This window comes from Semicossyphus pulcher, unplaced genomic scaffold (genome assembly GCF_022749685.1).
Source record: "Semicossyphus pulcher isolate SPU_LCO1_2020_fin unplaced genomic scaffold, fSemPul1.0.p SCAF_10, whole genome shotgun sequence".
Taxonomy (NCBI): domain Eukaryota; kingdom Metazoa; phylum Chordata; class Actinopteri; order Labriformes; family Labridae; genus Semicossyphus; species Semicossyphus pulcher.
The window spans coordinates 16,139,541-16,166,818 of NW_027211604.1; the positions used below are offsets into that span (position 1 = coordinate 16,139,541).

General features: G+C 44.4%; 1 protein-coding gene across 2 annotated transcripts in view; it reads right to left on the reverse strand.

The window, feature by feature from the left end:
- LOC138595992 (transcription factor COE1-A-like) overlaps positions 1 to 27,278 on the reverse strand; it is a 93,335-nt gene that overhangs the window by 49,124 nt on the left and 16,933 nt on the right. For both annotated transcript variants that reach the window (XM_069667558.1, XM_069667548.1), the window contains exon 6: positions 26,475 to 26,543. In XM_069667558.1, the coding sequence (XP_069523659.1) occupies positions 26,475 to 26,543 (69 nt within the window). The remainder of the gene's footprint in view (positions 1 to 26,474; positions 26,544 to 27,278) is intronic.

The window sequence follows — 27,278 nt, forward strand, 5'->3', positions numbered from 1 at the left end:
GTCCGGGAAGTGACCCCAAATGTAAGCTTTACTGTGTCTGTCAGTTGTGTTAATTTGTTAACTTTTAGTTCACAGTTTGCCCCGAGTGGTCACTAAGCTCAAGTTGCTAGTTTTGTGTTTTAGTCTTCAGAGGGAGCAGAAACAAGTGACAGCTTTGTAACACAGTATGTGTGTCAACAGTTTCAGATCTCATTTGACTTCGCTTTCAATTGCATTTTTAGTGAAAGGTGGTTTCTGATGACTAAGTCTTTTATTGCATCACACTCTGCAGAGAGATTTATGAAAGCTAGTGTTGCAATGAGAAGGGGTCTCATGTTGCTGTCTGATGGTGGTGTGTAAATACGTTTGTGCTACTCATTTGTAGAGTGTAATGTCCACTGAGGATGCAATGGAGGTATCTGAGGCACCCAACGTTCTTTTCTTTTTTTAAAACTATTTTTTTGGCCTTTATTTAGAGAGACAGGACGGTGGATAATGTTGGAAACAGAGGTTAAAACGTTGGGCCACCGCATCGAGGACTGTAGCCTCTGTACATGGGAGACACGATTCAACCGCTGAGCTAAAACGGCGCTCTGGCATCCCACTTTCTCAACAACATGAACTCAGTTAGTGAAGAAGTGATAGAAATGGTGAGTTAGAATATGGAGCCTGTGGGGCTTTTTTAAACATCTGATTTTAGTTCAAATCCTTTCCATAACAGTAGTGATAAATTTACATGTATATATTCAGAGGAGGAAGGAGGTTAGGGTTTATACAGTATACAGGTTTATATGAGTCCTCACAAGGAAACAACAGAACACCTGACAAGGAAGACAAACAGGGAACAGAAAGAAAGAGTGGGAGAAATACATCTTAACTTTGGCGACCAGCTAATGACTCCATCATGTAAAGCTGAAACTGTCAAACGAGCAGCGTCCTCATCCTCCACGTTTATCAAGGTGGATGATTGTGATGTCGCTGAGCTGTTACAGCAGCTCCACAGCAGCACCACGCTGTCTAAAAGATGCTCTGCTGTGATAGAAACATTTTAAACACACTCCTTTAAAATAATGCTGTATAAATGTGGAACAAAACTAAGTAAGCATCCAAAGATGGAGTCGAGTTACTGCGATAGGTTCACTCATACATCATGCTCCTTCTTCCCTCTTCCATGCTGTCCCTCACCCACCTCCCCCTCTCTCCCTGCTCCCACTATCTGGCATTTTAATGCACCTATAGTCATGCTAATGGTCCTCAGAATTCAAAATAATTTCTCCTTTGTCCCGCTCTGCCACTCAGCACTGATAGAGGACTGGTATCTCTCTCTCTCCCTCTCTCTCTCGCTCACTCTGACAGAAGCTGGTTTTGACAGAGTCCTGTCAGTCTGTCTCTCCGTCACACTCATTCTGTGTGTCAGATTAAGGAAGGTACGGCGTCCAGAGTGCTGACAGCGCGTGTAGAGAGGAGGAGGAGAAAAGGGGAGAGCATGCGTTTTACATTATGAGTGCTTCCAACCTTCCTATTCACGCCGCTGACCTTTCCATAAGTAGGTAATAGAGAGGAGAACGTCCTTTACTATAAAGGCTGGATGTTAAGTCACGCTCGGCTCTGCCCCGAAGAGAGAGGAGAGCACCTGGTGTCACCCCCCGACACGGCCCGGGGTGAGAGAGAGGGGGAGGCTGGGGAGGTGAATGGAAGCACTGTGTGTGTGTGTGTGTGTGTGTGAGGGCGGTCGGGGTGAGGGGCATATGGTGGATGGATATTACAGAGGGGGGTAGTCATAATAGTGGAAATGTATGTGTGTGTGTGTGTGTGTGTGTGTGTGTGTGTGTGTGTCAGAGAGAGAGAGAGATGGGAGGGGAACAATATTGGTCTGCCTCTGCGGGTCATTGTAGAGAAAACATAAAACATAATCATCCATTAAAATGCAGCTTCACACCCTCCATCACGTCCACGACGGAGCCGCTGCCATAAATGCTCCGTGTGTTTGTGTGTGTGTGTGTGTGTGTGTATGTGTGTGTGTGTATAAAACAGACATTCACATGTGCATCACTCAGCGATGATAGATTTGGGTCTAAAAAGCCCAGAGAGAGACAGAGGATGTGCTTGTGGAGGTTTGTGGTGGGTCAGTGGATGTTTATTTAAAAGTATGTGTGTGTGTGACTGTGTGTGTGTGTGTGTGTGTGTGTGTGTGAGTGTGTGTGTGTGTGTGTAAATGGTGAAAAAACTAGATTTGATTGCCGAGCATGGCAGTGAAAAATAAGATGTGATGTAATAAACAATATAACATTTTTACTCTTGAATCTACATTTAAGGCATGATGTTGTATTTGTTTAGATTACCTTCTTTAAAGCCAAAAACCAAATGATTTGGCTTTAAATTGTAGTTCTTGCTCAGTTCTATTTCTTAAAGGAGCAACTCGCCCATGGAAAAAGCCGCTGTCAGTCAAAGCTGGCGTTCCCTGTAATCGATAGAAGCAATAATTTGAAATTGGCTCCATAGCTGTGGAGAAAGTTGTACAAACAGCTCGTGGTTTCGTCCATTCTACATTCCTACAACACCCAGCATGCATTGCGCCCCTCCCTCTGAAAGGAACGGCCCAACGAGAGACGCTGGAGTGAAATACTACCGTTTTCGCTGAAGCCAATGGCTCAGAGCGGTACAGAATCTGAAATACGACGAGAATATACCGGTGGATCGTCTAAAAATGTTCGGTTCTACAGTCTACATTTCAAACCTGACAATTTTGAACGAGACATGACATCGGAGGCGGGCCTCCTGGATTGAGGAAGTGTAGTTTAGCAAGCTCTCTGGCCTTTACGGGGTCTGGCGGAGGTTTTCCAGGGCCCATTGGAGAAGCGGATCGCGTCCTCCAAAGGCATTAGCTCCCCATAAGAGCATGATAGGACTGAGGTTTGAAATTGGCGAACTGGCCCTTTAAAAGTTGCTTAACAACTGATCAATCATTGTTACATTAGTACCATAAAAGATGACGCACAGTCTCAGTCCATAATCCAAATGTAAGCAAAAACAGTATATATATCATCACATATATATATCATTTGTTGTTATTGAGAAATGATCACTGGTGTAAAACAGGACTCTGATAGCATTAACTATAAGTGAACATGTAAATACAGGCTCTGTTTTCTATCATAAAGTCAAATCCTTCAATTTAAAATTCATATACTTTTAATTATAGACACAAAAATGACACTGAGCGCCGGTGTAGCTCAGCGACAGAGTCAGTGTGGCTGCCCTGGGCTTACGTCTCACCCTCCGCCCCTTGCCGCGCGTCAACCCCCGATTCTCTCTTCTCCTGTTTCCAATAGCTGTGTCCTCCTTACAGTCATCTCAAAGATCTCTGTTTCCTTCCCTTGTTACGGTGATTAGCGGTGAGAGCAGGTATGTTTTTGGAGCTCAAGCTGCGTCCTGTCGATGATGTTTTGACTGCTTGACTTCGACTGAATGTCAAATTTGATGAAGTTTCATCGTCTGACTTGCAAAGTCAGCGGTGACCAGACCGCTCTCTGGTCCAGGCGTTGCTGGGCCGACCCCCTCGGTCCATCATACCAAAGATCAAATGTGAGGACTTTGAGTCACAGACTGGATCAGCATTGTGTTCACTCACTCAGCAGAACCTGTGAGGTTATATCTATCACAAGCGGGTGAATGATGAACAGGGTGATGCTGTTCTCTGGGGATGAGAGAGTTATATTCATCTGCAAACAGACAATAGAAACAACTGTGTCACTTTGGCACAACAACTTATAAAAGACAATCAGCGAGGCCAAGTCTGTATTTCAAACTTGCAGCCTTAATGTCGTCACAAGCGTCCGTGAACACCCAAAGGCGTAACTACACACAGCTCTCGCTGTGACACCACGCTGCACTGTAAATCTCCCTGATTGAGGGCGAGCTTTGAGCCTAACTAACTCCAGCCCTGCACATCACAACGGCTGGCAGCCAGCTCACATGTTTGTCATCTAAAAACTATTCACCCTGCACTTAGCCAAGAACACAACCCAAACAATAGACAGCCCGTTAACAATGTACCATTATCCAGAGCATGATGGGAGGAGGGGGGTGTGTGTGTGTGAGGAAGAAAAAGAGCGACAGAGCGAGCAGCGAAAAGAGAGAATAAAGGCAGAGAGATGAGAGGGAGGATTGCAGAGAGACCAAACTGTTATTTAAACCAGGCGGCCACGAAAACATCACAATAAATAACTCGGCTGTTTGGTCTCCACCTCAGACGCTGGGGGAGCGATGGAGCGCAACACGCGCCGGAGAGGGAGGGAGGTGCGAGGGGAGGGGAGAATTAAAGGGATGGAGAGGTGGGAGGAGGAGGAGGGATGGAGGAAGAGATAAAACACATTACAAGATCGCTCTGTGTTATCAGACTCAAAGGAGCAGCCGGGATCGTCTCTCCTCTTGACTAATGAAAGGAGCAGCTTCACAGCCAAGTGCCAGGACACATGCCTGCCTGCAAACACACACACACACACTTACACTGTTAGCCCTGAGAAAGGCACCACACACACTTTTATCTCACATTCACATGACGGGAAAGATTTAATTCAGTTGTTTAGCACCAATATGTCTGTGCGAAGACAAACACGCGCACGGGGGCCCTTTCCTCGTCCTCAGCAGAAAGCGCGGCACAGCGAGGGCACCTCTGACTGCACGGAGCACCGACACGCCAGCCAAGGCCGTTGATGAGAGGAAAATAGTGCTAATGCAGCAAGGAAGCTGTTCTTTCCCAATTAAGCCAATAAAACACATGCTCCCCTCCTTCCTGTAACTGCCTAATAAGCCATAAACACAGCTGAACATTTTGAATTCTGGCGAGTCCATAAAAAAAGCACTTCCCATGTGTGCAGGGGTGAGGGGTGAGGTGTGCCGAGAGGGTGAAGGCGCTGGCGAGCGCAGCTACGCAGAGAAATCGCTTTTTCTACTAAAAGAAATATTTAGTACCTCGCTGAATTAATGCGAGGGAGCGGGAGGAGGAGGCGGGTGAGAAGGAGAGATGGAAGGAGGAGGAGGAGGAGGAGAAGGAACGCTGTGGATAGACCAAAGCAAACGTCACGGGACCTGCCCTCCCTCTGCCACCACCGCCGCCTCCTCGTTCGTTTCTCTGAGAGAGGCTGAAGATGCTGAACTCCCTGCAGAGATGAGATGAACACCTTTACACACACACACCTACAGCCGCCCATACACAAGGACACGCACACACACACACTATGTAGACTTGTTCATGTGCACATTTCTGTAAGAATAACAGATGCGGTTAAAGGAGAAGCGATGAGGATAAAGAAGTAGCAGAAAGGAAGTGATAGAGGAGGAAAAAACAAACCAGGGGTGAGAGAGGAGGAGAGGAAGTAAGGATGTTAGGAAACAAGAAGGAGTGGAGTAATAAAGATGAACATGGTTTGGATACCAAAAAGAAAAGGGATGGAAGGAGGCGCAGCTAAAGAAGGAGGTAAGGAGTAAGGAGGGGTTATAGGAAAGGAGGTGAAACTGTGTGAGGTCAGCAGCCTCCTGGATAGTGTTCGGGGGCCTCCTCCTCGCCGGGCCTGCTCGGCCCTTTCTCCTCCTGCGCGAGAGGAGTCATAAACGCAGCGTGGGATCGCCGTAAAACAGTTCTTAAAAAACACATTTGCAATTTACTGACTACATGCAGGAGCTCTGCGCCCGGAGGGGAGAAAGTTGGAAGGATGGAGAGAAAAGAGGCGATGGAGGAGGAGACACTTTGGCACATTTTATACATTTATTATCTGCATCAGTTATGTGAAGGAGCTGCTGAGGTCAGCAGGTTTATACAACAGCAGCCTGGAGTCTTTCTGTGCCAGTGTGTCCTGTTACTCTTGTTACTTCCTCACATGTTCCACACCGTATCAGTGCTTTAATCACTCTAATAATCACTCTAATAATCACTGTTCCAGTTCTTATCCTACTGCCCTACATGATTCAATGTAACTCCACACACTGTATTCCGGTTGTCTCTGTTTCCTCACATGATGCTCTCCCCTCCGTGTGTTTCTGTTGCCCCTCCGTGTTGCGTCCCGTCTCCCTGTTTGCTGCAGCGCTGGTTCAGTTTTTCAACGGGCATCATTAAAATTTCATTTGCTCTCAAAAAGCGAGTTTACAACCATCTCTGTTCGGCATCATGCGAAACATACGAGGAATCAGCCTCTCTGCAGGAGCTGTGGGTAAACTGTATGCTTAAGATACACGAGTAAACACTGGTCTATACTGTACTCTCTCACACACACACACACACACACACACATACACACACTCAGAGGGGGGTGCAGTGGAATGTAGGGCCGTATGTGTGTGTGGTTGAGTGTGTGTTTGTCTTTCCTGCTATTGTCAGACGGAGATTGATACCGCCTCTCTTTACTGACAGACGATTGTCGAGGCTTCCTGAACTAATTATAAAAAGCAACAACAGTAACTCACATACCCTGTCTGCCTGTCTGTCTGCCTGTCTGTCTGTTTATCGACATTAAACCCGAACATATCTGTGGTTCCATCTATTTCAGTCATATATGATGATTGAAATCTGGCTCCTGCAAGTTGACAGCTCATAAATGTGAATTTAATGCAAGAGTGGAGTTGTGTGAAGGTTTCTCTCCACAAACAGAGAGAAAGAGTGATGTGAGAGAGTGAGAGAGTGAGAGAAAGGACTCTCCTCCTTTTGTCCGAGGGTCTCAGAAGTCAGGAAATGTCATGTTGCCTTTACACATACACAGACAGAAAAGGTGCAAGAGGTACAAATAAATCACCTCTATATGAAAAAGCCCTTCAAACCTTTGTGGGTGTGTGTGTGTGTGTGTGTGTGTTTGTGTGTCCGAGTGCGTGTGTGTGATCAAACAGTATTCATATACTGGCTGTGTTCTGTTCTGGACAGGAAGTGGCAGCAATCCACTTCCTGTTCGGATGGAAAACTCATCTGCAGCAGAGCGAGCCTGCCCGGGCCGGGTGTTACCAGACATAAACACACGCAAACTGGATCACACATATATGGAAGAACAAACACACACACACACACACACACACACACACACACACACACACACACAGTGCGGCAGACCACCACCCAGTCTATTTCAGTTTGTCATGTATTGTCACCTGAGCTTACAGTAAATACAAACTCTTTGTTCTCGGCCCAGCTCTGCTTGGGGGGGGGTGGTGAGGGGGTTTGTGTGTGTGTGTGTGTGTGTGTGTGTGTGTGTGCGTGTGTGTGCGTGCGTGTGCGTGTGTGTGTGTGCGTGTGTGTGTGTGTGTGTGTGTGTGAGCGCACTCTTTCCATAAACCAGTAACAACAGTGCTATTAATACCTGCTATTCTTACTCTAGGGTATCAAGTGAAAGGCCTCATACACTGGGACAGTATGTCATACAGTTAACATGTCTCTGCACTTTAATCTGACTCTGTCAGGATTATTGAACATTTCGGACTCTTTAAAGTTCCTGTGAGGAGTTTTTCTCTGGTTATGAAACAGACTGAAATGAACTCTGATTACTCTAAGATTACGCAAAGAGATAAGAGGTACGGCTTTGTCCACAGGGGGCGCCAAAATCAACACAAACCGAAAGTTCCTCACAGGAGCTTTAAGGCTTTATTTAAACCTGGAATTAGATTTAAAGCAACAATGTGTTTTTGTTATACCCCTTTCCCACCGAAATCCCGCAGGTTTTTCCGACCCGGGAAGACCCACTTATAAATGCCGGTTGTCTCTTTTCCCATTGCAAGTGAAGTATACTCCTGTCGGTCTCTTTTCTGCTGCGTCACCGTCTGACGTCACAAACGCGCCCGAAACAGGGTTAGTAAAGAGTGAAGCTGTTACGGTGGTTAGGTCTTTATTGTATCTATTACTCATTCAGTCTGTTTATCAAACTCGGCACCGAAAAATTTGGAACAATGTTCGAGTGCTGCTCGGACGGAGACGGACGGCATTTGTAGCCGAGATGACAAGGAGTCGCAGAAGTTACCGACGGCGGATAGTATCGTGCCGGAAAGGGAGCGGAGATTAGCGTGTCAACACGAGTTTTGTGTTCCCATCAATCGATCAGGGCAGAGGCGATAATATCCCAGGTCTACTGCAGAGTCATTTGACCCGGGTCTGAATGCCGATTGTAGCCTTTCCCACAAAGCAAAAAAGCTGGGTGTTAGTGGGTGTTGACCAGTGGGAAAAGGGCTTACGTATTCAGTATGACTGCTCTCAGTTATCACATTTTACTCACAAATCTTTGGAGGAAACAGCAGCTATGCTGGAGTCCCCTGGGTAAGCACCAGAGCAGACAGCCAGACAGGCCAAAAACACACGTCAGAAACAAAAGGATGATCCAAAGTGAAAATGTCTGTGAAACTACCTGCCTGTCACAGTGGAAAAACGTCATGCAATGAATTGCCATAATAATAGTTATTCAATAAAAATCTGTAAATATGTTTGCACAACACACTGTTTGGTAAAAATGTGCAGATTCTACATCTGTTTTGATTTCAAAATAAAAGTTTCTTAAAAGAGAAGGGTTGCCCTCAGCTGGATCTGTCATATCAAACAGGACAAACTAAAAGTCCTGTTTCCTGGACTATCATGAGATCATTTAAAGAGGCAGTAATGTTTTGGGGCCTTGAAGAAACAAGAGAACAAAAGAAAACAACTGTTACACTTCCATAAAGAGGCTCATTACTTTTTTGCACCATGTGTAATAAAAAGTGTGTCTAGTATCTATTGTCAGAGCACTCTGCAGGGTTTTCTGTATGTGTTAAGTGGTCCTAAAAGCACATAAAGGACGTGTGTTTAATGTTTCACCTGCCTCGTTTTAGCACAGTACAAACATGCCATATATAAATAGACTCGCTACGTGGAAAAGATATTCCAAGAGTAGAATTAGCATAAAATAAACACACATAAAAAGAAATGTACATGCGGCTGCCTGTTAGCCTGTTAGCCTGTTAGCTGGTGAAAACAAACTGAATTCACTGGTAAATAAAGAAGTCACAACACTCTGCATCTCCTGAGATTTAACCTTAACCCTGAAGTGTTGCATAACAGCCGCAAACTTGACAGATAAAACACGGGCTGTTAGCACCCCCAACCCCCCCCCACCCCTTCCCCTAGTGTTTGACTAGACAGCAGTATCCAAACACTAGGACTCCTCACTACACTGACTTTACAAGGACTAATTACCGGATGGCACTGAGAGCAGACAGATGGTGGAGAGAGAGAGAGAGAGAGAGGGAGGGAGAGGTGGAGACGGAGCACACGGGGTGGGAACCAAGAGATGTATGTCGTTCTTTAAGTGTATGTGGTTGTGTTGGTTTGTGTACATAAGCTAATTTGCGTCAATAATTACCATCCACCCAGCAGCAGACAAAAAGAAGTGTCTCAACACTACAAGCTGATGCCTCATGTCAGCTTCAGTCCTCTGCCAACTCTCACAACATTTCATTTCAGTACATTCACCCTGTTGTGTTGTCATGACTGACACAATGGGCATATAAATAAACGAGGAGCTAGGTGGTTAGAATGAGCAGTTGTCAGCAAGTCATTTGACCTAAATGATTATTTAGTCATTCCCTCTTAAAATACGTTATGCAAGTATTTTTGCCACATATCAGCAGCACATTTTAAAAGCTATAGGAACACTTAAATTATGTTTCCCTCAGCTCAGTGCAGCCTTTTAGCCTCTTTTATCTCTCTACTGTACCATGCACCGGCTTCATCAGGCTCCAGAAGAAGCAGGACAATGTTTTCAGCAAAAAACCTTCGACCTAGTTCCAAGCAGACAGACAAAGTTAACGTCTTGCTGCTCGACATAGTGAAGCATGTAGCAGCTATAGTGCAAAATGTTCTTTCAGAAACTGATGGAAACTAAAAGGAATCTAAAGGAGAACAAATAATAACGCTGTTGTGGCCGATAGTGATCAATTAAAGGACCCCTTATTAGGTTTGATTAGGTTAAGCTAACTTAAAGACTCTGTAGGAAGCTGTTCTCAGGCTCTAGTCAGACAGCTATAATAATAACACATTTTATTTGTATAGAGCTTTAAAGATACTCAAAGGCACAAAGACGGAAGAAGCTGGCATTGGTAGATCTGAGGTTGCAGGTGGGAGTGTATTGGTGAAGGAGGTCAGCGAGGTAAGGCAAGACTGTGAAGGGCTTTATTGAATGGAAAGTCAGTGGAGGTTTTGAAGGACAGGGGTGATGTGATCTCTGGTGCAGGAGTGGGTAAGCAGACGGGCGGCAGAGTTTTGGCTGTATTGCAGTTTGTTGAGGATGTTGGAGGATGTGCCGCAGAGGATGCTATTGCAGTAGTCCAGTCGTGAGGTGATGAAGGCGTGAATGAGTTACGCCTTGTTTCAACTGTATGCCACGCTGCATTTAACTCCCATGCACAACCTTTCTCTGTTGTCTTTCCGGTGGCAAAAGTCGTGGGTAATGCTGGAACCTGACACTGTTTTGGTATCACTCATCTGAGGCTCCAAGGCAGCTGAGTCGATACTAAAAGGTGATGTGAACACGGTTTGGTTGCGTGGTGAAAATTCAGAAATATACAGCTTACAGTTTAAAGTTTGTGCCTGTTTTTATTGTTTTGACAGAAACAGGCAATTACGCAGTTACGAGTTACACCTGTGATTTCTTAAGTCTAAATGTGCTTTGATGTTAAGAAGTAAGAAAATGCAACTTTTTTTTATAAAAATACATTTTTAGACTCTTTTAAGTGAAATCATCTCCTTTGGTTGTCTTTCCTCTTTTGCTCTCCATCCCGTCCCTCCAGCTCTGCCCCCTTTGCCCTCCTCCTCAAATTTTATTCAATCCTTCTTTTTCATCACCCCCGCCCTTCTTTCCAACCTGCCTCCCCATACCCCACCCCCATAGTTATCCCCCCCCCCCTCCCCCGCTCCCCCTTGCACCACCACTCTCGTTAGCCGGGTATAAATCTCCAGAACTAACCCAGTAATTTAACCCATTAGCATCTCAGATATGCGGGTGGCACCTAAATTACGACAGTGCAGAATAGTGATGCATGTAGCCCCGGCTGCTGAATTTACAACGTCTCGTTACATATTCAGCCGGCATAAATCAAGCGCTCCCCACTGACACGCGGCCTTATGGGTAGGCACGGGCCGAGGCGGAGGGAACAGTCTCGGAGACGCGAGTTAGTTAATCATGTGGAAATAAGAAGCATAACCTAGATTCACACATACACACACACACACATATATACAGGTATATGCAGTGGTGTTCTTGAATACACACCGACACGTGGACTTGTGTTGAAAATAAAGGGTCGTTCACACACACAAAACAAGATGAAGTAATCACAGAAATCAAACACAATGCAGCACAGGCACACACACACACACACACACACACACACACACACACTAACACACACACTCCTGCCTAAATAAGTGTTTCCGTGTGTTGATGGGCAAGACAAAGAGCACAAGCAGCCATCACCGTGTGTGTGTGTGTGTGCTGTCGCCTACCTATCTAAATGTGGACTTTGTTGATGTTACACACTCACCAACAGGGGACTTCACGTCCAACGGGGGACAATTAATAAAGACGTGTGTGTGTGTGCGTGTGTGTGTGTGAAGGCTTGTACTCCTCTGGTGTTATCTCAGCGCGTGGTTTCGGCAGCAGCGCAGGCCGTCTGGTCGTCACAGCGGCGGCGGCGACAGCGAGTGAGTGATAACTGTAGTAAAAGTGGAGTAAACAGTCTGAGTGATGGCGGCTGTCGTCGAGGCCAATTGAGCGTGTGACATCAGCCGTGACACATCAGCGGAGAAGCACAACGGTAATGACAGCATCGCCACGCAGCACGCTGAGGCTATCTGTTACTGCTTAACAGCCTCCACACACACAGTGAGACACGCAGAGAAAATGAACATATAGTCATTGAAGGGGATAAATCTGACTTTCAGCTGCAGATAGAAGCTGCAATTGTTCCTAAATTGCTGCTAAGTTGAGAAAGGACATTTTTCTTTTTCTGTGTGTGTGCACACGTGTGTGTGTGTGTGTGTTCGGGAAAGGCCACTGATAACTCAAAGCAGGGAGATCTCAGGTATGAGGGTTTGGGATTAGTTAGGAAGGTGAAAGGTCAGAACCCCGGTCCCTGGAGAAACACAACAAACACAGCTGCTCCCAAAGGAGACACTTGGAGCATCATTATAAAACCCACACACACAGACACACGCACACTCCATCTATATACCACAAATCATTATAACATGTAGTCTTATAATGAGGTGGTCACCTTCTAAACCTTCTCAAAACTAATCCCCTGATGTATCTCTCTCTCGCTCTCACCTAGCAGCCTCCCATGAGACTCGCTGACTGGGAGGGACTCGTAATTAGACACGGGGACACAGACATGGGAGACACAGAACCGCACAACATATGTGAATAGGGAATATAGTAGACTTTTATTAATGAATCCAGGATGTGACTTTACCCAGAATAACTGTGTTTCCCTATCTGCAAAAGGTCTGACAAAAGCCACAGGAAGGGTAAAATACCACTGTTTTAAAAACACAGAATTAATCTACACACTTTTGTGTGTTTATTTCTATATTTGTACCTCTTCATATCAAAGTTGTGCAGTCCAATTATTTGCTCTCTTAGCCTCAGCCAAACTCTTGTGATTATTGAGTGCTCTATCTTTATCTGAGAGGACCTTTTTAAGCTAAGTAAGCACTTAATTCAGTCCTCAGGAAATGTTTGTGCCAAAGATACACAGTCTAAATAATAAATGGCTCCAAATCTCCCACATTTTTGTCATCGTATCTGTTCTTCCAGAGAAACTTATGGTAGTTTGTTGATCACACACAGTAACCGAGACATGGTTTCTGACGTGCTGCTGTTGGAATGGTTAGAAATGATCTGGCAAATCCTCAAAAGGACTTTGTTACTGCTGGACGAAGCCAAGCTTAATGTTCACATCATTACAAGTCTTTATGTTTAAGTAATCTCGAAGATTTTCATGTTAATAAATGTCCGTTGAGTCTCTATCTATCGCCGAATGAGGTAACACAATGGTGATTGAGCCTATGGCCCACTGATGAAAGCCTTTGCATTTGCAGTAAGCCTATTTAGTAGAATTACAGACGGGGTGTCTGTGGTGATTCGTGGAAAAATTGACAAGTGGCGCCCAGTTAGTGACGTGTTTTCCATCAGCCAGCAGTGGTTGGTCTGCCAGAGAGGGTAGGCGGAGCTAAGCGGCTGCTTTTCCGGTCTCTGCAAGTGTTGCGAGTAATCTACAGTAATCTACTTTGGCTGAACAAACAAAGAAAAGATGGATGACTACAGATACAACTTCAAAAATAAGTGAAAATCCAAAGAAAAAGAAACAAATTCGACGCTCAGATGAAGACAAACAGTCTAAAAAGGAAAGCGACCGTCAGCGAGGAAAATCAAGAGTTACAACCGGAGCCAACCGTGGACGTCTGGTTAAATTGGGAAGTGTCCTCCCGCAATAACGGCATATCACCATTAGGGGGCGCCCAATAGAACAAGACTGAAATTTTCAGCGCTGGTTGGTACATTCCACCAAAAAGAAAATAAGTGTATTTCTTAAAGTGTGAAACTATTCCTTTAAAGCTCCTGTGAGGAGGTTTTTGGCGGTAATGAAACAGACTGAAATGAATAGTGATGCATCTATGTGACTTACAAAAGCAAGATAGATATTATTGATGCCTGTAACTGCTGCCGTGGGGCAGGTGTCAAAACCAGGAGATAAACAGCATGTGGGCGAAACAGCCTTTGTTTACACTTTTCAAGGCAAAGACTCTCATTTGATGATTTGTTTAAATGATAAAAGAAAGCAAGAGAAGATTTTTCACCTGAACTTACACATGTACAGGACAGGATAATAGTTACTTCTTTGTCCACAGGGGGCACTAAAACCAACACAAACTGAAAGTTCCTCACGGGAGCTTTAAAAGTAATTATAAATTCAATACAATTTCATTTAACCACTGTTTTGGAGTGAAGGTAGAAATCTGGGCCAGAGGTATTTTAAAACGTTAATAATTTATATTGAAAGTATCTGCATGGCTACATAATATTAAAGATCATTTAAAAATGTGTTTAAAAACTTTAACACAAACATTAAAGCTATTTTACATAAAAACTAAGGGCTTTAACTTGTCATAAGAGGCTTCTTAAATTTCCACTTCATACCCTGGACGGCAGAAAATTGCACTCAAAAACACCAAATCGCCAAAAATTTTGCAAAACAAGTTCTTGTTGCTTTAAAAGAAACATTTTAGCAGCATTTGCTGAATATATAATAGCTACATGACAGAGAGGCAGTTGCAGGCAGAGCTGGTTATAAAGTAAGGCTAATAATCTGGCTATATTCTGTAGCATGAAAATCTGACTGTAAATAAACAGTCCTGTAAGCCATGCAAACACAAAAGCCTCCTCTGATCATCTGACATAATGAAAGTGTGATTTAGGTGTTAGGCTTCTTGGATTAAAACTCTTTATCCGTCTTCTGTCTGTTAGCACAAGCATAAAAAAAAAACACCAAGTTGCCGTCACCTTTCGGCTCTCGGGGCAGTTTCTCACAAAAAGGCTGCATTATAAATAAGCCAAGAAGAGCGGTTATATTTATGCCCGAGCCACAGGTCGCAGAGAAGAAATGCAGATTTACTGAAACTGTCTTTCATTTTAAATAAATACCCAGATGATAGCGGCGGGTTTGACACTTAAGCTGGCTAACACCTACGCAGCCTGACCCGAGTTCAAGTGTTTCTATCTCTCTTTTTCTGCTCGGAGAAAGATACAGAGCGAGAGAAGGAGAGAGAGAGAAGGAGAGAGAGAGAGCGAGCGAGAGAGAGAGAGAGAGAGAGAGAGAAGCATTTAACCTCAGAGGGTCAGACCAAAAATTCAGGAGAATTTCTCTGTGATCAATACGTCCAAGAAATACATGCACCCACGCAGCTCTGTCACAAATACACAAATACACTCAAACCATAAACACGAGAAACACACACACACACACACACACACACACGCAGAGTGGAAGAGCTGGCCTCAGCTGTGCTCTCCTCTCAAGCGCGTCTCTAACTGACGGCTAATCGATTAGTGCTTTGTGACCTCTGACCCCGCTAGCTTCCTGTCTGACAGATTACACCTCCGCAGTACCATAGGAATACATTCTGCCTGCCTCTGTGTGTTTGTGTGTGTGTGTGTGTGTGTGTGTGTGTGTGTTTTTTTTTGCTTTTCAGCTCCACAGAAGAAAAGAAAAAACAGTAACACGTCTCATAAACCCCAAACGAACGCAGATTTTATATTACAGTGTGTGTGTGTGTGTGTGTGTGTGTGTGTGTGTGTGTGTGTGCATGTTTTTTTGTCTACAGCCGATGCATTAAAAAAGTATTTGTTGTTGTTCGGGCGTGTGCTATGTGTTACCGTGGAGACACAGACGGTGTGCAGATCAGGCCGCTCAGTCTGGGAGTGGTGATGCATTTGTGTGTGTGTTTAAAGGTGCGTGTTTGTGTGTGTGTGTGTTAGGAGGTAGATAACAATGCCCCTCTCGGCAGGACACTGGTGCTCTCTTCCTGGCCTGCTCGGCACGGGAAACACCGCCCAAACACACACACACACACACACACACACAGATATTTATACCTGTGTGGGTTACAATGACTTCACCAGCTCGCCCTGCACAGCCCCAACAAAGGGAAACAAGACCTCATTGTGGACCAGTGTCCCCCACCACACACACACACACACACACACACACACACACACACACACACACACAGAGGAGTGTAGTGCTTGCAGACTCAGCCGTCCGTTAGATCGGACAAGGTTAGCATTTTTATTACGACACGGCTATTAATAATGAAACGATGCATGGCTGGCACATTTAAACTCCCCTCTCCTTTCTCCTCTCCTCTCCTCTCCTCTCCTCCTTTCTTGTCTCCTCTGCACTCCTCTCCTCTCCTCCTTTCTTGTCTCCTCTCCTCTCCTCTCCTCTCTCTAAATTCCTTCTTACAGTTACACAAACTCTCATACAGTAAGTAAACACACTCTCGCTCGGCCTCCCAAAACACCTTAACCACCAGTCCACTTTGTGGTAAAGGGAAAATTCCCCCTCCCATCAGCGTGTATGTGTGTGTGTGCGTGTGTGTGCGTGTGTGTGTGTGTGTGTGTGTAATCTTATGGGAGTTTCCAGATGAACTAAATTTGTTTGCTTTTTAATGACAGAGCTTAAGATATTCACACACACATGCACACACACACCTCAGCCAACCACCTATCGTGAATGAGCCACTTTATGCTTCTCCCCTTGATACCGTACCTGTGTGTGTGTGTGTGTGCGTGTGCGTGAGTGTGTGTGAGAGACTAATGGCTGTCCAGTAATGGGTGTAGGATAAGAGAGATCTCTGTGTGTTGGTACCCTGAGGCTTCTTACCGCAGTCTAATCGCACACTAGGAGGTTATCCACATACCACACACACACACACACACACACACACACACACACACACACACACAAACACACACAAACGTCAGCCTTGGTAGTTTTTGTTAGACAGCCAGAGAACAAGTCATCCAGTCCAGTAGTAGCTTACATAATCACTCTGAGTCAGTCAGTCAGTAAGTTTGTCGATCAATCAGCAGAGTCATTAAATCAGTCAGTCAGCGGGTTAATTAGTCAGTCAGATAATTAGTCAGCTGACTGGATGGAGATGATGGATATGGATTTAGCATAAACGCTCACATTCTGACCCCCAGGCTTAGTTTTTCCCTCCATGATACAATATCCTATAAAAATATGTGCAGCGCTTGTGGCTGGAAATGATTTCTGATACACTGTGTTAGGTCTGTAAGTCCCTGGAGTCCTGTACCATAGCCCGGCCCCAGACCTCTGAATCACTGCCCACATGTCCGATCGTTTCAGGGATTCAAATACGGCTGGTTTTGTGCTCACTGAGGACCAGTTCCCTGATTCAGAAAACAACAGAGCCAAAGAATGGGCATGCCATCAAAAAACATACGTGAAATGAATAATTATATTCAGGGTCACATCTTAGTTTGGCATGTAAGCACTGTTAATTAGCACTAAATACTAAGTACATCTGAGGATCGCATTTCTTAAGTATCTGAGCGGAAAAATCCACATGAAGCCATCGGAGCAAAGCTTAACACAGGAAGGACTTATAACTCATCCTCAGGGGAACATGAATGAAAGATATGAGCCTGCTGGTGGCGCTAGAGGTGAAGTTAAAGGATCATCATAGTCACAAGGCTTCATAGGTAGGTAGGTAGGTAGGTAGCTAGGTATGAAGGTGGGTAGGTAGGCAGGTTGGTTGGTATGTAGGTAGGTAGTTAGGTAGGTAGGTAAGTAAGTAGGTAGTTGGGTAGGTAAGTAGGTCGGTATGTTGGTTGGAGGGTTGGTTGATAAGAAGAATGGCGGTTTGGTAGGTGGGTAGTTATGTTGGTTGGTTGGTAGGTAGATAAGTAAGTAAGTAGGTAGTTGGGTAGGTCAGTAGGTAGGTAGTTGGGTAGGTAGGTGGGTAGTTAGGTAGGTAGGTAGGTAAGAAAGTAGGTAGTTGGGTAGGTAAGCAGGTTGGTAAGTTGGTTGACAAGAAGAATGGCAGTTTGGTAGGTGGGTAGTTATGTTGGTTGGTTGGTAGGTAGGTAAGTAAGTAAGTAGGTAGGTAGGTAGTTGGGGAGGTAAGTAGGTCAGTATGTAGGTAGTTGGGTAGGTAAGTAGGTCATTAGGTAGGTAGTTAGGTAGGCAGGTAAGTAAGTAAGTAGATAGTTGGGTAGGTAAGTAGGTCGGTAGGTAGGTATTTGGGTAGGTAGGTTGGCTGGTAGGTAGGTAAGTGAGTAGGTAGTTTGGTAGGTAAGTAGGTCAGTTGGTAGGTGGATAGGTAGGTAGTAAGTAGGTAGGTAGTTAGGAGGGTAGTTGGGTAGGTTGGTAGATAGTTAGGTTGGTAGGTAGTTGAGTAGGTAGGTAGTTAGGTGTACTTTACTGATCCAAACCTGGGCCTTTGTGGTGTTACAGCATCAAGTTATAAAGGAAACATGTACTGCCAGAAAATATCAAACACATCATCTGAGGATCATGAATGTCTGTACAAAACTATCCATTAGGTAGCTGTTGAAATAAATGTGGTCCTGACTAAAATATTTTTTTTCTTATTGATAGTCATGACGGTAGGTATGCTATAAAAAATGTTGTCTGTTTAGCAGCTGATCATCGGTATGATTTATATTGGCAAGATTGCAATTTATAAAAAAGCAAAATACGGCATTTAGTAACCCAATGCCGTATTTTACCCCTTTTATAATCTGTGTTACAAAAAAACGTAAAGTTAATACAAGCCCATTTTTTATGTATTCTCTTTATAAGAACACTTAAAACAAAGAAATATGTTGCAACACTTTCCTAAATAAATTCAACAGCAAACACAGTCGAGTGTCATCCTACATACACTCAAAGTACTTCTGAACATTAAAAAAACATTGAACATTAGTAACTGTACTTTTTCACAACAAGCACCTCTTAGAGTAAACGAGGCATCATAACATCTCCTATAGGAACAGATGGGAGAATGTGTGTGTGTGTGTGTGTGTGTGTGTGTGTGTGTGTGTGTGTGTGAGAGGCCATCATGTCTGTGTTTGTAGCTTTTAGGGTAACGTGATCCCTGCCTGAGGGTGTGTGTGTGTGTGTGTGTGTTTGTGCGTATGTGAGACAGGAGGAGGAAAGGGAGGTTAAAGAGGAGGAAAGGGGGAGGACAGAAAGAGGAAAAGGGTGCGAGTGGGGGTTAGTTACACATCTGCGTGGACTCCAGCCGTAGCCTGTGGCTGTTCAGTTTTCTTACTGATATTAACAACCACATCCCCAAACACACACACACACACACAGCTAGACGGAGAAAGAGCAGGAGGAATATTTTTTTGCCCTCAGCTCTCAATCTCACTCAAGAAGATAATAAAATTAAAAAAAGAAACTCCTTCTTCAATCTTTCCTCAGCCTGCAGTCTTGGCACTTAGATTTTTTTTGGGAAATGGGAAGGAAGAAGAATTACAGATAAATATTTCTTCTGATAAACAGAAAAAGTAAAAGCATTTTTACTCCCGACATTGCCAACCAAACCTCCTGGTCTGACCCTGAACGAGCCGAGTAGCTTTTGAGAGAGTTAGCCGACAAAAATGTGTGTGCGTGCGTGTGTGTGTGTGTGTCCATTAAAACGGGCGGTTAAACTAAATCAGCGGGTAATGTGAATACCGAGCTTCTAAATGCTAGGACAGGTGCAGACTGAGAGACTAAATGAGAGAAATGAATAAAACATACTCCTCTCTCTCTCTTTTTCTGTCTTCATCTCTGTCCCTCACCCACTCATGCACACACACACACACACACACTCGCACAAGCAGTGAGAGAAGTGAACGCTGACATTAAGTCGATGGTTTGAATAATTCCCAATAGTCCACATCTCCGAGCAACTGCCGACCTTTAACACAGGAAGTGAAACTGCAACACGAGAGAGAGAGTGAAGGGAAAAAGGGAGAGAGACATTAATGGTATAAACTTAACTGTGTTTTAACAACCAACGCTAAAAGTATTCAATCTGAAACCAATCTAAACCAAGACTAAGGGAGATAGTATAAACACTCAAACGCCTCCCTGTCACTCTGAGAACATCCTTGTCAATAACAATGCAGTAGAGAATTCAACATATTTAAACATTGAATGGCATTTGACAGGAGGACGTCTCACACAACCTCAGCGCAGCCTTTTGCTAAGACGCACGAAACACAAAGTTGGTCATTAAACAAAGTGTTAGATTCAAATTTAGTCTTGATAATGGCTCAAGGTAAATGGTAGGTGATCATCAAATAAAAACTACTTTTCAAGACAATCCATCGAATAGATTGTTGTGATAATTCTCTCCCCATATACAGAGGCTACAGTCCTCGATGCACTGACCGTCTGTTGCCATTTGGTGCATGTCATCGCCCATTCTCTCCTCCCCACACTCACTTCCTGTCTCTCTTCAGCTGGCCAATCAAATAAAGGCAAAAGCCCCAAAAAAAATGTCAACCTGAAAGTAAAAGGGACCCTTCCTCCTCTAGGAACCATGACTGTCTAGCTCTTTTTACGTCAATTCCACCACAGCGCCGTAACGGAGCTCCGCCATTATGTCGCCTTTGCCGTTTCACATTGGACCAAGCAACGGAAGCGAAAAGGTGCATGAGGTGTACACAAACAGAACGAGCTTCACATACACACACTCGGCGATGTTCTGCCCTTCCTGCTCCGATGATGACATCAATGCCTTTTTTCTGTTACTACCTCAGATGCCGACTCAGAGGCGGACCGACTTCGCTCCACTGTTCCACCTCTGTGCTTTTTACATTAAAGCTCCTGTGGGGAACTTTCAGCTTGTGTTGATTTTGGCGCCCCCTGTGGACAAAGCCGTCCATAGCTTATGTCTTTGCTGATTTTGTCCTGTGGTGGTTTTTAACAAAATATCTCATCCTGCTTTCTGTAACAGTCATATGTTTCACTCACTTTCAATTTTTGCCCTGGAAAATGTAAACAAACCCTACCCCCCCGCCAGCAGTTTCAGACATTAAAAATAACTATATAGTCATAATCAATCTTGTCGCTGATGGTCTGGTTTGCTTTTGTAGCTCATATGGAGTCATCAGAATTAATTTCAGTCTGTTTCATAACCAGTGAAAAACTCCTCACAGGAGCTTTAAAGACGAGGCGTAACAGAGGCGTAATAACCCCGCCTTGAATTATTATTATATTATTATACATGAGGCACAAACTGAGCCAAAATAGTGTTGAGTGTATTAACGTAGCAACGTGCTAACTGTTTGTTGTCTATTTTTCCTTTGCAGATTGAATTTTTGTCCTCACATTGTAAAACTGTTCCTCATTATGTTCATATAAGAGCACATTTAAATTTGAGAGGCGGAGAGGAGCTGGAATAAAGGAGGGCAGAGGAGGAGAGGAGAGACGAGGACGGGTCAGCGAAGGAGGCGGCATATTATCTCACTGTCTATTTTAGATAAGTGAGTGAGAGTGTGTGTGCGTCAGGCGGTGACAGTTGAGCGAACAGTGACAGACCAGGTTGGCAGAGATATTTTGGTAACTAGGACAAGAGAGAGAGAGAGAGAGAGAGAGAGAGAGAGTGAGGAAGACAAAGGCAGAAAAGATGAAGAGATCGTTTAAAAGATCCCCCTAGCTCCCTTCATCATTCACCTCCTCCCCCTCCTCCTCCTCCAGCTGATTGACAGCGCCCCCTCCTCCCCCACCCGGCGCTCTTTGATTGACAGGACTCCCCAGACTGAAGCTCTTATCCCCTGAAACAAACCCGGCTCTGCTCCTCCTCACCTCCTTTCTCTCCCCTGTCTGCCTAGACAAGCTTCCTCCCTCCCTCCCTCCCGCTGCCTCTCCCCTCCCTCCTCACCCTCCTCTTCTCCTTCATTCCTTTTACTCCCTGTAAATGCTTTCTTATCATGTTCACCTCCTTCTATCGCTTTTCCATCCCTTCCTCCTTCCTCTCTTTCCCGTCATCTCTTCCTCAAGCTGTGACCCCTCTTAACCCTATAGCTTACACACACACACAAACACACACATACACACACACGCGGGGAACCCCTTAAACCCCTCAGGCTTATGTGGGCCCCTTTAGACTTTGAGGGGACACACACTGGTACCCATAACCCCGCTACACACACACACACAATATCACACACTCTTCCTCCTCAAGTCGTGACATCGATCTAAACCCTGCGCACACACTGCCTCAGACGACACACACACACACACACACACACACACACACACACACACACACAGCCTGAGCCTATTAAGCCAATCGTTGAAGTCTAAACAGGCAGCGAACAGAGCAGTGAGGTAGGTAACCCCTCAGGGCCGCAGAAAAAGAAGGAAGAAAAAAGGGATGAAGGGAGAGAGGAAGAGAGGGAAGGAGAGACAGAGGAGGAAAGAGAGAGGCGAAAAAAGGAGGAGTTGAAATGTAGGAGGAGAAAGAAAGAGAGAAAGAGGAGATGAGGATGTTGAGCGATTGAGAAAAGACAGTAGCAGATGCAAGGAGGAGAAACTGAATGGCAGCCACACACACACACACACACACACACACACGCAAACAAGAGGAGGAGAGTGGATGTGGCTCTTTAGGAGTCAAGCAGGCGTATGATAGGATATCGTTGCATGTCGTTAACCCTATATTAACCCTGGGAGGCGGCGGGACACTCACTGCGCTACAACACGGATTAACTGGGCCACACACACTCTCACACATACATATACACACACACACTGGCAGCTGGCTGTCAGTCACATATACATACACACAAATGCACACGAGGAGTGATACCCGCACTGACACGATGCAATGAGCTGTCAATCACATGCAAGCGCTCTTTTCTGTTTCTTGTTTGTGCCCACGAGTCGGCGCAGCAGCCTGGAGTGTTTGAGTTTGTTAAAGCACGATAAACACTGGGAGCATCACTCTTTATATAATGTTACAATACATGGCATTTTGGGGTCATCTTATTTTCTTAATTTGGTTTATTTCCTGTTTAAAAAAGAAGTTGGAGAGACATACTGATGGGAAAAAGAGCATCCTTTAAAGACAGGTATGACCAGCCTGCCCTACACTGGGGCTATTCTCGAGTTTTACTCCACTGTTGGCCTAAGGAGAGGATTGACTGTCACGGCAGCCATTTATTTTCCCACATGCTAATGAGGAGCTTCAGGAGGATGCTGTAATGTGTATGAAGGTGCACACTAGGGGTGGGACAAAATATCCATACAGTTTTATTTGTCCTGAGTCGTGCAGTACAATTATTGATAGGCGGACTCGTATCGTATTGTACCACACTGTATCGAATCGTATCGTACCGTATCGTAATGTACCATACTGTATCACATTAAATCATATCGTACTGTATCGTATCGCATCACATTGCATCGCGTCCCGTCCCGTCGTGTCGTATCGTGTCGTGTCGTGTCGTGTCGTATCGTATCGTACTATATCCTATTGTATCATATCGTATCATATCGTATCGTACTGTATCGTATCGTATTGTGTCGTGTCGTATCGTATCGTATCGTATCATACCGTACCCTATCGTATCGTAACGTACAGTACCCTATCGTATTGGACCATACCGTACCCTATAGTTTGTATCGTGAGTTACCCTGTCATTACCACCCCTAATGCACACTCTAGCTGTGACTCAATTCAGGGGCCAAATCCTTCAAATGTTAATGCGTCACAACAATCATGTCCACTTTAAAGGCTCCTTTAAATGTGGTTGAGAAATCTGGCCTTTTTTTCCCCAAGTTCAGAGGGTCAAAGACCTGGACCCTTTAAAACCTAACCTATCCCAAAGTTCATTGTGCACTGTTTAATGTTTTTCTGCAGCTGTCAAGGCTGTCGGTAACAGCTGGTGACGCAAAGAGGAAATCCTCACTGTAGACCCGACCATTAACAAACATCAGTTTAACCTTCGTGGCCTACTAAAGTGTGACCTTTAGAGGATGCGGACTGAATTAAGCCTCAGCTTGTGTCCGGGATCCCAGGTTCCTCTGTCCAGGTGCGACAAACATACAATGGGAGACAAGTGCAGTGAGAAGATCCCTCACTGGCTTCCCAGCAGAGTCAAACCAGACGCGCTCAAAGACAACTGAACACTAAAGTCGCTGTTGACTATTAATACATGAAAAAAACTCCACATTATGACTCTAAAGAGGGATGACTGCGTGTGATTTTATTTGGACTTCAGAAATATTCTCCTGTTTACAAGCTGTGACACTTAAAGCTCTTATGTTGCCTCTCTCTCTCCACATGCTGCAGAGTTCCAGATGTTACACTGAGAGGCTGTGAACCACTGAAGTGGACGAGGGGGGGGGCTACAGGAAGTATCCCACGGTATCCACGGTAACCTTGACATTCCATCCTGACCAAGTTCCCTGACATCTCCCACAATTCACTTTGCTCCTCTTCTCCAGCCATAAAACACAGACACACACAAACACATGCACTCTAAAAGTCAGCAAACATCTGCGCTCCACACAGACCAGTTACACACATTTTACAGTTTATATTTATAACTTTATCTCTTTTAATACATCGACTACTCTCTGAGCGGCCCAACCCAAGTCAAAACTAACCATCCACACACACATACACACACACACCTTCCAGGCAGATGTATAATGGGGTGTAAACTGAGATGTCTGAGATAGCCGACAATAACAGAAGAATGTGGCTGTGGTGTACAGATGCTATAATGTACTGAGCACACACGCACACACACACACACACACACACACACACACTGAAATAAGTGTAGCTGTCGATCATGAAACCTTTTGGATTTTGTGGCTCCGTCTGGACACACACACTTTGAAATAGCACCATCAAACATCTCTGAGAGTGTTGAGAGTGTTTATCTACTTTAAGAGATTTCTCCAAACACAAAAATACTGGGAGGAAAAGTTAAAGCAAAGCAGAACTCTTAAAGCTAAAGTGGAGGTTTGAAGGAGGGGGGATTTATAGCCCCGCTTACATGTTGGCAAACATGACCAACAGGAACTTATTTCCAATGGAACAAAATATTAAAGATACAAAAGACAAACAATATTCTGCGTAAAGAGTTAAACATTTTAAAATATGTGTAACTGAATTTGATTTGATGTGATTAAAGAAGAAACATACATGTAACACTGTGTCATGTATTCCTGCCCATGGAGGAATGACAACAAGGTGTTAGCGTGTCCAACATGCTCGGCTGTCTCGGCCATCAAAAATATCCACAGTGATTGCTTTGGGGTTAGAACATCTAAATGAATTCACAGTAAATTAAGTCATAATAAAACAGCTCCAAAATGGCTTAATTCAGAAACTAATCAAAGGATTTTATTTCTTGGTTCAGCTCAGCGTTTATATCGGCGGCCCATGTACAGAGGCTACAGTCCTCTGGATTCAACCGCCAAGCTCTTCAGTCAACTATTTATAACCTCTATTTGACCGGGAAACTCTTGAGACTTTTTCAAGACTGTCTTGGCCGAGACCGGCAGCAGCACGTAAGCAAAGTTTCGGACAAACAATCAGCAGCCATACATACAAACACAACACAGAATAAAAGACATGAAATAACAAGTCAAACCAGTCAAGCTCTGTCTAAAACAAGCACAATCATAAATATATGAAGCAGAACACCTACAGCCAGATGTGTCTGCCTCCAAGTAAGATGTAAGAAAATAGCAGTAAATTATTAAGAAACCAACATTCAGCATTACAGTATGCGTCATGTCCCGCAGCTTTTGTAACATGGAAATCCAACCGACTCCCACACCCGGTCTCTTGACGCGTGTCAAGCCCAACACTATCCACTGCCCTCTCTCTCTCTCTGTCTCAATAAAGGTCAAAAAAATAATCTTTAAAAAAGGTTTATATATCCTGAGATCAATGTAATGTAAGTTTGTTAAGTGGGGTTCGCAGTGATGGAGCCCTGAGTACTGAGAGTAGTGATAATGTTCTATAAGAAGTGTTCCTAAAGCTTAAACAGCAGGACACACTGTATGATATGAACTGCATTACAATAGAACACTATCATAGCATAGCATTAACACTACTTGTGTTAATGCTAACGTTCGTACAGTGTTTTTTTCTGTGTTCTGGTTACAACGAAAGGATGATTACTCGTCTCTTTGATAACGCGCTGACAGTGACGAGAAGCAGCTCTCTTTCTCTGCAGTCCCTCGTGCACGCAGAGAAACCTGCTCACACAGGGTTAAAACAACTGCCAAGAAGAAATCAGATTAAAAAATGAGGATGGATCTCATTTCAGTTTTTCTCTGTCACTTTTTTCTTTGCTCATGACCCATTTTTCTGCACTGCTGCTGCAGGAGGAGGAGGAGGAGGAGGAGGAGGGGGAGGTAAGGGAGGGATAACTTCAGTCCTCCACCTCGACAGAAAGAAAGAAAAACAGACAGAAGGGGAGACAGACAGGTAGGAATAAAAACGACAGACAGCTTCTGCTAGCTCTGTAGTTTGTGTTACGTAGAGGAGCTGCACTCGTCTGAGGAGCGTTTGTTGTGCGTAAGTGGGTAAATGTGTGTGAATGTGACAGATAGGAGGCAGACACTGAGCAGCTGATGTGCATTAATGTCCCCTCTGCACAGGTCAATGAAAGCATTACTGAATTGATTGCTACATTGTGCACGTGGACGTTTAATTCCTGCCACATTCACCAGATCTGTTTGACCGAAAGATGCAAAGATTCAGCCTCACGTTGTCTTCCATCACTTCTATCTGAGGAGCTTCTATTTCAGGAGCGACAGCTGATCATCAAAACATCCCGTCACACGCCGCCATTCAAACAGGTCAACTCATCCGGCGTGTGTGTGTGTGTGTGTGCGTGTAGGAGTGAGAGAGAGAGAGACGGAGTAAGCGGCAGTACCTGTCGATGATGACGGGGTCTGAAGGTGTCTCATTACGGTTTCCGCAGCTCTTCTTGTCACAGCACCGACTGCAGGAGAAGAGGAGACAGTAGAAGAAGAAGTTAGAAAAGACTCAGACATACAGTACTTCACACGGGAGTTCAGATTTAGATGTTAGAACGGGACTTTTTCAGCACATTATGTCTGCACTGATGTGTTCGACCGAACATGAAATCACAGGAAGCGATCAGATACGTTCAAAACAGGCCGAGAGGGAAAGTCTGCAGTGCTGAGCGGGTCTGCACTCACAGCACGGATTAAAATAGACGTAAGGAGACTGAATTTAAAGTAGAAACTAAAAGAAAAAAAGGGACTAGCTAGCTGTAGTTAACACAGACATGTCACTAAAGATGTAAGTGGATAAGGACCTCAACGGGCCCCCAGAAGTTTCTCTTAAATGATCGCAAATATCTTACAATAGAGGTTGCTTGTTTTGGTAACTAAGACATTTTGCCTGGGCATTAATAACCATGTACGGCAAAATCAAGGTTTAACTGGTGGAATTTTTCAGTGAATCAAATGTTTGATTCCCTGCTAATACCACACAATGATCCCCAATCAGTTCATTTCAGAACCATTAAACAGGAAGTTAAGGGTTGCCAGTGTCAGCCATAAAAACATCCATGTGTACAACAGAGCAGTACAACTCTCTGTGCAGGCTACTGATTTGGAGAAATAAAGACAAACTGATCTTTTTCAGTTAGCTGTGTAGACCGGTGTGCTCGCTAATTAAGCAATATCACATGAGAGGGAGTTTTGTTGTA